Source organism: Hetaerina americana, unplaced genomic scaffold (assembly GCF_022747635.1).
Source record: "Hetaerina americana unplaced genomic scaffold, ioHetAmer1.1.p SCAF_6, whole genome shotgun sequence".
NCBI lineage: Eukaryota > Metazoa > Arthropoda > Insecta > Odonata > Calopterygidae > Hetaerina > Hetaerina americana.
The window spans coordinates 89,028,825-89,041,066 of NW_027287205.1; the positions used below are offsets into that span (position 1 = coordinate 89,028,825).

The window sequence follows — 12,242 nt, forward strand, 5'->3', positions numbered from 1 at the left end:
TTCCAATGTTTGCGTAGTGAATTGTTTTCGTTCGGTGTGCACCTGTTTTCTTTTATGAAAGCGGTGAATATTGTTACCGGTTAAGAGACGGCACCGTTTATTGGTAAAGTTACCTCATCTTTGTTTAATGTTTCTTGTTTAGATTACGGTAAATATTTCGTTCTTGTTGTGTATGCCACCCACTAACCACTTCCTCATATGTGTATAAAAATCCACCCCCACTTTTTATCGTACTTGACTTTTAATCCTAATAGAAACCGTTGACATTTTGGCATGGGCTTCTTATTCGGTATCTTTGAAACTTTTGATTTCGAATTTAATGAGTTTTGAAATGTTCTATGGAATTGAAATCCGTTGACGACCTTTTATCGCTTATGACCCAGTGCGCCATAGTTTGAGATAAAAATTGAATTATGGTGACCTTAGCGGCTAAGTAACGCATAGGATAATTTATTTCATATGTGAGATACACTTCTTGACTGTCATCATATATTCAGAATTCTTTATGTCACATCGGCATAAAGTTGGAAGATTTCGAATTAAGACAACATGCTGTGGCCTAAGTTCTCCTATATTTACGGTAAAGTGTTTCACTGTATTAGTTAATCTTAATATATTAACATTTTTTGTAAGAAAGTCTGCAAATGTGTCATACGATCACATTTTGATACCCTACGTTCATAGTGTTCCATGCGTTATTAGTCGAATCTCAATGGTAAAATAGAAGAGGTGCAACCAAAAAATTCATGAAATATACCTACTTTTTGAATTAATGTAATTGAATTTGAGCTATGCATTTATACCGTGTTCCTGCCACGCCCACCAAAAAAGTTAATCGCATTTCTGTTGGCATGATTAATACTTCAAAAATAGATTGTCGTATCTGTTGTTTGCTTAATTTTTCGCACTTGCCAATGAATTGAACCTGGTCTTTTTGAGTTAATTTCTTGTAAATGAACGCCTAGTGGGGAGATATGCATATGATGTCCTGTGAAGCTCAAGTCGAGTGGCAAGTGCTACCAAATACAGTTGTGATGTCAGAGGTATTAATAGAAGCGATTACGTTAACAAATCGCTTTGAACGTAGAAATTTTGAATTTTTTTTGCTGTATTCGAGCAATTGTCTCTGCCCTGCAAAAATTCTACTCCCATCATATTGCCGTGATTACCCAACAAATTAGCGCACATCATATTGGAAAATAGTGAAATTTGTCTGAGGTGCGTGTATCGTAAGCTTCTATGAACATTTATTTTTTAATTTAATTCATTTGGTTTGTATAATATTATTGTAACAAGTATATTCATGATTTACTCAGGGAATTCATGATTTTGCCCTAGGAATGCACACCACATGACCGACTTACTATTTATCGCTAATTTTTCATTTTTCACCGGTGCATCCATCGTACGTAACGGGATGCCATCATGTAAAATTTTCCGAAGACGAGTGTTCGTAATATGGAAAAATACCTCCTGGAGAAATAGTGTATGCACCTTAATGTTGTAAATTTGTAGGACGGGAAGTCTTGGTTAGCGCACTCACCACATATTGAATTTGTATATGAACAATGGTTGCAATATATTAATTTCAATGTATTTAGATAAAGGTTGAAAAGAGCCGCAGTTCATTGTAGGAATTGTAGCTACTAGTATATGTAAACTAAGGTCTGGTGCTGTCTCGGGGGAATGGCCCCGAGAATGCGATGTCAACGAGATGACGAGCTTCGAAACGCCGTCTGTAATGGAGACTCACCCGGTGGAAGACCCGATTGTTATTGCCACAAGCATATATGTGCAATGAAAAATAAATATTTATAATAATAAAAAATAGTTCGTTCCAATTCAAGTGATCCGATGCGAATTACATTACCATTTTTTATCTTCATATTTGTCATTCTATAAATACCAATCAAGTGAAACTCGACTGAAGACAATATTTTTGCCCTTTTGTTTTTGAAGCAGTGTTTCAGCAGTACAGTGTTTCAATCCTAAGATTGGCTTTTGCTGCCCTCTCTTCTCTCCATCTATGCTGTGTTGATTCCCTCATCCCCTGATCGCTTCTCTGTTTCAGACCCTTCTATCTATCTATGCACTTGTCTCTTGGTCTTTCTCGTGGGATTTTCCCTTCCATTTTCTCTTGTATTTTGTTTCCAACGCATCCATTGTGCCTCAAGGCCTGCCCAATCAATCTAGTTCTTCTCTCCCCCCCATAGTTCTCCATGTGGCCCTTTCCTCATCTACTCTTCTGTATACTTCCTCGTTCCTCACTTTGCTCTTGTCCATTTCATCTTCATCATTATCCTCCAGCACCATGTTTCTGAGGCTTCCATTCTTTGCTGGTCTTATTTTACCATAGTCCATGTCTCTAGTCCCTTTTTTGGTTTATATTGTTGTGAAGTTAAATAAAAAAATTGATTGTGTTGGCTACACTCTCACTTAAACTCATCTCGATCCAGAATCAATACCTTCATGAGAGAAACAGAATTTTATTTTGAATGACACAGGATTTCCCTTGATATTCATAGTGTAACGCTTCAAGTAATTTTCAATTTTTAGGTCACAAATCATTTTTTTTAAAGTCAATTCCAGAGAAACAATATCATCCAACATTTTTTAAAAAGTTCATGATATTCACTTCATTTTTGAATACTTGAGCACCAAAAAGTCAGTAAGAATATCATTGGGATCACAACTTGAAACAGTTGTAAGTTTAGAATTGTGGCACATCAAATGAAAGCTTATATAATTATGGACAACATTTTCCATTAGATATCTCCACTCTTATCATAGATTTGTGTTTCATACATAAGCCAAGAAATGGAAACTTTGAAAAGTTTGATTATCAATGTAAATGTGGCCAAGTATAAGAACAGGGTAATACTTTAAATTTTATGGAACTATTAAGAATGTCATGATAGGAAAATGTGACAAAAAAATTAATTCCAAAATGGATTATTTGGAATGAAATGACTCACATAAGGATGAGATCAAATTTAGTGGGTCCTCGGCTCATATAGCACAATGTTTAGCTATTTAATTTTGAGGTGCATTTGCTCGCTCTAAATATTACAGGCTCTCCAAACTACCACCCTGCCAATTTCTTTGTTTTCTCATAGCTTCTTCCAAAATTTGTCCATTACCTCTGCTTCAAGGAGTTCATCCTTCCTTGGTAATTGTTTCCATCTTACAAAACGTCCATATTTGTGTCTCACGCCCATGGAAAAGAAGCCTCCATTTATGAACTTAAATGAATCACTTCATTTTGCGTATGCTAGTACCATTTATGTTAGTAGTTGTTTCCTCTAAAAGAAGTTCTTTTCCTTCAGATAGTCAACCCCATTTGGACTGCAGATCATTAATTTTGTGTGCCTTGGGGTTGCACTTTCTCATTCTCCAAGGTGACCAGCGTCCTTATCAGATCAGTATAGTCAGAAAATCATAGCATGCTTGTAATTGTTGATGTACAACGTGAATACCTCCTCCTAATAACATTCCCTCAGTCTCATTGACTGCCTGCTCAATCTACACATTAAATTTCTTTTGTGATAATGAGCAACCCTCCATAGTCATTACTTCTATGTCTACATTACTTGTACATCTTAGATTCTTCCCTAATTTCATCGCATTTACGAGGGTGTTATGCAAATTCATGCTGGAATGATTATTGTTTTGGGATCCACCATTTTATCCTTCAAAATAGTCTCCTTTTAGGCTCATACCTTTTCTCCAACCTTGTTGCATTTTGTTGACACCTTAGAAAATAATTCAATTTTTCCAGCTCTGTGGAATAGGCATTTATTTCTGCAATCACCTCGTTGCAATAATTGTCTTTTCTGCCAGCCATTCCTTCTCATTGGAGAAGAAGGTGGAAAATGCTGTAATGATACTAAAGTAAATAAAATAAAAGCACAACAATCACATGGAAAAAGTTTTAGTTTTTAATTAGAAGTGTTGTTGAATGGAACCAGCTATTTGGAAAGTTGTTTGTGCTTTTTCCAACAACTGTTGGAAGTTTTGAGAAAAAGTGTGAGGTAGCCACTGGACAAGGGATTGGATGTTCAATGACTATGTGCAGTAATGGTTTGTGACTCTTGTGAACAGTGCATAGTTTTGATTTTTTATTGATGTTCATGTAATTGTTTCAAGTTTGATAATGATGCTATGGATTTGTTGTTTGCACCTGACACACATGCACTTTTAATAATAATAATCTGCTCTGGTACGTACCATATATCCCGGCCCATAGGATGCACCCAAATTGTTCATGTAAGAATTAATGACAAACAGGTGCTTTGATCATCAGGAAATATGAAAACATATTGATGTTAAGACTTAATGCCAAGAAATTTGAATTGTTGCATTAAAAAATTACAAGTGACACATATTTCAACGTTTATCCATCGTAGAATCCCTGAAATTCGTCTAAATCATTTTCATAGTTATTTTCACCGGCGCTATCACTTTCCTCTTACAATATGTAATTTTCAATTCCATGTGGCACATGACTAATTTCACATTTTCAAAGGGACCTTGTGATAGTCTCACTTTAAACTTTCCCTGAGGACTTTTTCAATCACAAACACTAGAAATCGATGTCCATCTCATTCTTTCCATGGGAATGAGGTCATGAGTTTGTACCTTAAAACTTTTTTTTTTGTATTCAAGTGGAACTTTCAGTGGAAGCTTTGATCATTTAGGAGCATATGATGCCATTAGGATGCCCTCATACTAAATAAGTTTGAATGTGTGTCGACTCTGATTATATTGGTAGAGATACAATGAATGCATGTATTAGAATAGGTGCGAAATTCCTGTCAACCCAATGCATGTTAAATTAGTGGCTGCACCACTTGTGAGATGAAAAGAGATAAAGAGATGTGCTGCATTTTATGAATTAATGATTGATTTGGGAATTGTCTGAAGGAGTACTTTCAACGCAATATCATAACTGTTGCTTACTAATGGCTCAAAACAGTGATATTATATGTCAAATGAAGAACACAATGTATTTTTCCACCGTTCTTAATTTTGGTACCACAAGTTTCTTTGCTTAGACATCATCATCAGGTACAAATTAATGAAAGTTGCGGTCAATTTGTAAACAATTCATGTGAGGAGAGGGGAGTGGGTGAGAGAGGGGGGGGGGAAAGAGGTGGGTGGGGTTGAGATTGGCGTCGATGGGAAGGGGGAGAGGGGTGTTAAGCAACATGAAAGGCGATTAGTGGGGGGGAGGGGTATTTAGATTCATCCGCGAAGGAAAGGGATGTTTCCAGGATGTGCGGAGAGGTGTTCAAACAATAATTTGTTGACCTAATGACCCATTTTCAAATTCTTCCTGATTTCCAGCTCTTCCCACTCGTCCATCCTCCTTCCTTTGTCCATTTGGCATATCAGCCCTGGAGTGAAATCGCTCGCATGAATTTCTTCCCTCAGATGCTTGGCCAAGTGTGATTGGGCGAGGTCACATTTCCCAAAACAGCATTTATGTTCCGCTGCTCATGTTTTTAATGATCTCCCCGTTTGGCCTATGTAGATAGCACTACAGTCATCACAAGTTAACCTATAAATGCCACTTTTATTTTGTTTTTCCCCTTTGTCTTTTGTAGTATTCATGAACGGTTTTAGGTTGTTCACATTGTAAAAAGCTATCTGAAATTGTTCCTTAGGGAAGAGGTTGGCTATCTTTTGTGAAATCAATCCATAACAAGGGAGTCTACACCATTTGTAACCTTTTACATCCATATTAACTGATTGAAGAATAGATTTTTTGTTCTTAGGAATGTTTTCTGTGTACTATATTTTCTATTAAATCTTCTTTGGACCCACTTTTCACTGCAGTATCTTTTATCGTCTTTAGTTCTTGGACATAATTACTTTTAGAGAGAGGTATGTCTAGCAGTCTATTTAGCAGGAAATGATAAGTGAATAACTTTTGAGACATGTGATGGCGGGAGTCCAAGGGGATGATGTGGTCTGTGGCAGTATTTTTATGAAGAATTTTAAATTCAAAACCCCATCCTTTTTTCCACAGTGTGATATCTAGAAAATTGATTTCCTCATTATGTTCTTTCTCACGTGTGGAATTGATTTCTTTGCACTGGGAATTTGATTTTTTCACAAAATTGTCCAATTGTCTTTCAGTGCCTGTCGATATTGCAAAGATATCGTGTACATAACGAAACAAACAGTGGACGTACTTTTTAAAAAATGACGGACTGCTGAATATTTTTTCTTCAAAGTTGTTCATGCAAAGGCCTGCAAGTAGTGGTGACAAAGGAGCAACCCCATTGCTAATCCTTCCACTTGTATGTAGTATTCATTGTTGAACTGGAAATATTTTTGTTCAACACACAATCCCAGTAGTGACATGAAATCATTGAGTAAGGGTGGTTCGGCCCCAGCACTTTTTCCTTCTCTTCCAATGCTTCAAAAACCGGGATACTCGTGAAAAGGTTGGGAAATGGTGGACACATGCAGGTTTAAACAGTGGAAAAATACATTGTGTTCTTCATTTCACGAACATGAACTTACACAAAGTTGAGCCAGAAACCATCAAATACAGTGATATTATTGATATTTGTAATCAAAGCAACCATTATTTATGCCTAATGCGGGAAAAATACTTAATAGTAGGTATTTTTCCTTTGAACTTTTTGGCTTGCACGCATAGGTCTAGGTTACACCTGTATACCACTGGCCGGGAAGATGCAGGATAATGGTAGGGCACAATAATGGGAGGAAAAAGTGCATTGTATAGGCCGGGAAATGTAGTAAGAAGAAAATACTTCCTTATGCATGTGTGACAAGCTGCTGCTAAGGAGATGAGCACCTAAGGGGTAAATGTGAGCTCTTACTGTTTGTGGAAATAGTAATAACTTTAAACTGTTGGATCTAAGTTTAATCTCTCTAATCTTGTTTTCATCATCTCTGCTACTGTTGTATAATGGGGCTAATTTGCAACATAGAGGCAACACAGTCACAAAATAGACCTTCCAATATATGCGAGATATTTATTCTGTGACTTAACTGTCCTCTGTTATGATCTAATTTGTCAATTGAACAGACTTTGTGAGGATCCCTTATACTAGCAGCATATTCTAACTGAGACCTAATCAGCATTAGATAGCATTGCCGTTCAAATCTTCCAACGTTCCCAATAATCTTCTAATTTATGCTAATTTCTTCCCTGGCTTTTCCACACATTCCCCACATGTCTCACCCAAGAAAAGTCACGTCAAAGGATAATTCCTAATTATTTAATTGAGGTTACACTCCATTGCTGAATCCCTAAAATTTGTCACTGCACCCTTTCTCAATTATAATTCTAATGGCCATGTTCTCTACCAGTGCTGTTTTGCATTTAGGGCCTCTGCTAATGCTTCTCTATCCTCTCTGAATATCTCTGTAAATGACTGCATCATCACCAATCAAGTGATTTTTACCATTATTTAGTTTGTTAATGCCATTAACATAAATAAGGAATAAAAGAAGTCCAATAACACTTCACTGGGGAGCACCTGCAGTGACTTAATTAGAACTAACACTGTCCATGACAACTATTTGTATGCAAATATGAAAACAGTCTTTGATTCAGTCTAGGATATTTTCATTGATGCCATATGCTTCTATCTTTGTTAGTAGTTTTCTCTGAGATACTTGGTCCAAAACCTTTTTAAAATCTATTAAACCACATCCACTGGAACATTGGTATTTCCCACACTATAGATATCATTGACAAAAAGTGCCAGTTGTGTCTGGCAGGATGTACCCTTTCGGAAACCATGCTGGGGGGGGGGGGGGTAGGGATGCCCATTATTGCTGGGTGCTTATCAACTTGTTAAGGGTAGAATGCAGTTATTATTATGAAATTCTTTTCAGGAATAATGCAAGGGGTATACGATGAGGATTAATCATAAGAAGACAAGTAATGTTATTCTCAAGGAATAGGGAAACCCCAAGATGACCCTTTGCATTGAGCAATTGTTCCCGTCCCCCTTCCCACTCCTTTCTGAGAAACTAGCCAGGAATTGGTCAAACCAACCCTTCAACACACCCGATCGCCCCCTCCCCTCTCAAGCCTTTCCACCACCCTCCTCACCCCCACTCTGTCCTGAGCCTATGCTATGTTCTCCCACCGTTTGTTATGTATATTTGTACCTGATGATGCCGGAAGTCAGCGAAACGCATTGTACCTTATAATAATAATCCGTGGAAAAGTAGTCTTTTTAGTATTACTGTATTAGTAATTCTTCCACAAAGTGAAGCCTGAAACAGTAGAACTTATTTCAGCATTAATTTCAAGTATATCAGTTACTCTTACCATCACCTTTGCTCTTGTAATACATTTGAAACGAATTAAAACTGTTCCTCCATTAATTGTATTTGATAGAATCATTTTAAAAAACCATAAACACAGTAATCAACCCAAAGGTCGGTTTGGTCAATGATAGTAGAGTTCACGGTATACCAAGTGCATCGGCATTCACACATCAGGGTTGGGAGGCCAGTTCCTTTACCTGTGCCGATTATGATTTCCCGGGAAGATCTGGGATCTGAAAAAGGTGGAGCTGTGAGGGCACCCAGAGAGGCATGCCCAGGAATCAAACCTGGGCCCTCTGGTCAGTAGTCCACCCTAAAACATGTACAACTTTATAGCATTTTATAAAGATGCACACATATTTCATTGGGGTTCAGAGTTAAAAATGTCTCAAAATAATTGTAGTCATGTGAAATGCACCCAAGGTCCATCAGGTTAAAGCAATCATTTATGTTAGTTGAAGGAAGATTTGATAGATGATGGCATTGTTCTATAGAATTACCACAAACCCTGAACAACGAAGAATGTTAGAAACTCACGTGACAAGGGTGGAAGGCGGCACCAAGCTGGCTGAAGCTTGTGGCTGTGAGTTGTTGGCCCTAGGTTCAAATTAAAGGTCAAAGTGAATGACTTTTGTGTTGAAATTTATCGCGTAAACTAACTGATTAAAAGATGATGTATGAAATAGAATCATGTCATTCATTTGGGCAGCATCTGTATATCTCTGAAACTACACACATTTCTGCATTAGAAATTTTTCACTCAGTTTGCTTGTATGTATACAGTCTGTAACTGCATAATACTCTGCAAACTTTGTACAAGTACAAAATGCGCAGATTGAATATATTTGGTACATTTATCTATAATCTGCACAACTGTATAAAAATGCACAGAATGACTCTGCATAACATTTGCGCACAATTAATTCATGGTGACTGTCGACCTGGTTAAATGAAAAATTGTCAAAATATGAGTAAGTTTAAAAATAATTCCCTGTTGTTTACAAGTTATGATTACCAGGGTATGCAAAATAATAATTACAAAGACCATGAAAGAGTGCATTTACAAGAAAGGTGATATTTATGCCTTGGTAGACTGTTTGCAGCTTATTTTGAAAATCTTAGGAATTTAGAAATTAATAACAATTCCTATGCTATTGATGAGGCTGAATTCATGCTCACAGAATCTGATAACTAATCCATCTGCACTCCACTTGGAGAAGTGTGGGCTGGTGGCATGCAGACCCCCTCTTCCAACATTCAGGCTTACAATCATTGAATGGTTAAAGTGCCTTGCCATCTGCAAATGTACTCACATTGAAAAGAATTGAAGTTAATGCCATCATTGGGAAACATTTTTTCAAGATAGTAATAAAAAAATCCTATAAATCTTCCTTTGGCAATCTTTGTAAGCTAAGGAATTGTCTGAATTGTCTTCTAGCTAAAAATAATATTGTGTATATAAATTGTCCCACATGCAGGGAATGGAAGGACGTTGTGGAGAAATCCCGAGGGCCATAGCATTAGCCTATTCTTCACATATGAGGTATCAGGTGGTCACACATTGTAATGTACCATCTGAAAGATGTCATGCTCCTCTTTGAAATGCCCTCCACTTGGCAAACAGGTAGGGATCATTATGCCTAGAAAAATTCTACCCTTGTCCCTGTTCGAACCGGGGCCCTCATTTGGTTGGAAAGCCAGTATGCTATCCACTCCACTTATCTGAACCCAACTTTCATTGAATTTTCATTTATTAATGCCTCAGTAGGTATACTTTTTGGAGTGCATTAAAAGTTATCAAATTATGCTGAAAATTGTTAATAAACTGTCTAATATTCTTCATTATCACAGAAGAAGGCATCTGCACTCAAAACTATGAAAAATCAGTGGACCAAGCTTCCCTTCAAATTTATGTAATAAAATGTATTCCTATTTAATTTATACTATCCTGTCCAATAAATATGCAAACTGTAGCCATAAAAACTTTATTTTGCAAAACTTAGTCTGCATTGATTTTGTCCCCTTCTAAGTGTTCTCCATTCGTTGCTATGCACTCATTTCATTTTCTTTTCCGCTGCTTATAGCACCCTTGGAAGTCCTCGGCTTTCTTTAGGCTTTTTAGTTGACTCCTAATTTCTTGCTTTAGTGTGTCCGCATCTTCCCAGTGATGTCCCCCTCATCACATTTCCGCATTTTGGGAATAGGGAAAAGTGGCAGGGGGGAAGTTCTGGTAAATAAGGAGGATGATCAAGGATAAAGGTGATTGAACTTTTTGGCAGAAACTGGCGAACAATCAATGCTGAATGTGCAGGTGCATTGTCATTGTGAAGGATCCATCCATCATGTCCGGTTAAATTAGTGTGCACTGTTGATTCTCCTAAATTCAGTTCATCAGCTATCATTTGGACAGCTTTTCGACAATCAGTGAGGACAAGGGACCGCACACGATCAATGTTGTCGTCAACACGGGTGGTTGAAGGTCGTCCCGGCCTTGCATCATCATTGGTAGTGTCTAGTCGGTCATCTTTTAAAATGTTTAATCCACTTGAAGACGGATGTTTTATTCAGAGCATTATCACCATAAACAGCTCTCAACATTTCAGTGATTTCTTGGTAACTTCTACCTTACTTCACCAAAAACTTGATGCTGATTTGTTGCGCGGTGATTACGTGAATTTCCTTTTTTTTTGACGAAGAGTTGAAACAAGTGCGACAGAAACTAACATAACTGGCACCATATGCCCAGCTCGACGGTGCGCCAAGCACAGACGTCTCGGGCAACTAGCGCCGCTAGTGGGCACGGCTATAGTCCACGTCATGGCTGCCAGATTGCTCCAGTTCATGTATTTTTCGAGCAGAGCACACGTTATCTATTCAGCGAGATGATGGGCATAGATTGGAAGCTTTTGAAACGTGAGTGCAGGGAAGGTTGGAGAAGGTAAAGTGGACAGAAAGGAAAACAAATGTGGAAGCGCTAGTAATTCATGGTTTGGGAGGAGAGGGGATTGTTGGGAGAAATCATGAGGAGGCAGGAAACATGGATGAAGGGCATATTGATTGGCAGTGGGATGTTGAAGACTGTAATAGAGGGGAGGATGTTAGGCAAACGAGGAAAGGGCAGGAACAGAATAGGAATGATGGACAGGAGGAAGGAAGAACTCCGAGATGAAGAGGGACTTGTGGTGGAGTAGGATGTTGGGTTGTGTTTCGTTTGGAGAGATAAAATATTTTTTTTGGTAATTGTGATCATCCAAAACCTACCTCAACCGGTAAATTAGGAGTGATAGTAATAATAATTTGGGCCAAGGCAAAACCTCGCTGGAAAACGTACTTATGACTAAGTATTTTTTGCCTGCATCTGGCATATGAAATGTTAGCCATCTAAACAGTTTTGACAATGTCACAATTTTTATCCAGTAGTGAGCAATTGATTGATATTTTCATGACAAAATTTCTTTCAAAAATTCCCAAAAAAATGAAATGTGAATTATTTGGCATGTTTAGTTTTATCTCATATTTGGTGCTTCTGGGAAACTTCCACAAGTTGGCCTAAAGAGGAATATTGCCTATATACTAATACATTGTCTCTCTCATGATAAACTCTAAGTCTATGGGCACCCAACCTTAAATAGTATGAGTATAGTTCAATGAGTAATACTTCCCTTTCTAATTGACGTGCATATCTGCTTTCAGACACCAAGTGTAATGTATATGATCAAAATTAGAATAGCCTTCTGGGATCTAAAGAGAGAATATTGTCATACTGTGTTACTTTTAAACTTGAAAGTTCAGTATTGAGGAAGTCATGAAGTCTTTCAAAAAATGTGGAATTATTGATGCAATAGGCATAACTGAAGATGACATTGTGTGTAAGAATGTGAAATTTGTAGTGAAAATAAATTTGTCTAAGATTTTGAGCTCGT

The 12,242-nt window shown here is 37.5% G+C and overlaps 1 protein-coding gene across 12 annotated transcripts in view; it reads left to right on the plus strand.

Annotated features, from left to right (window-relative positions):
* The window catches only part of LOC139695426 (leukocyte elastase inhibitor-like), a 72,535-nt gene continuing 60,293 nt past the window's right edge, over positions 1-12,242 (plus strand). For 8 of the 12 annotated variants that reach the window (XR_011702316.1, XM_071594183.1, XM_071594182.1 and 5 more), the window contains exon 1: positions 472-580. Coding sequence is in view for 8 of the 12 variants with exons in the window: in XM_071594183.1 (XP_071450284.1) it covers positions 550-580 (31 nt within the window). In the remaining 4 variants the exon portion in view is untranslated. Of the gene's footprint in view, positions 104-471; positions 581-1,203; positions 1,219-12,242 lie in introns of those variants that run through there. The other 4 variants (XM_071594188.1, XM_071594189.1, XM_071594180.1 and 1 more) reach the window with 3 other exon arrangements.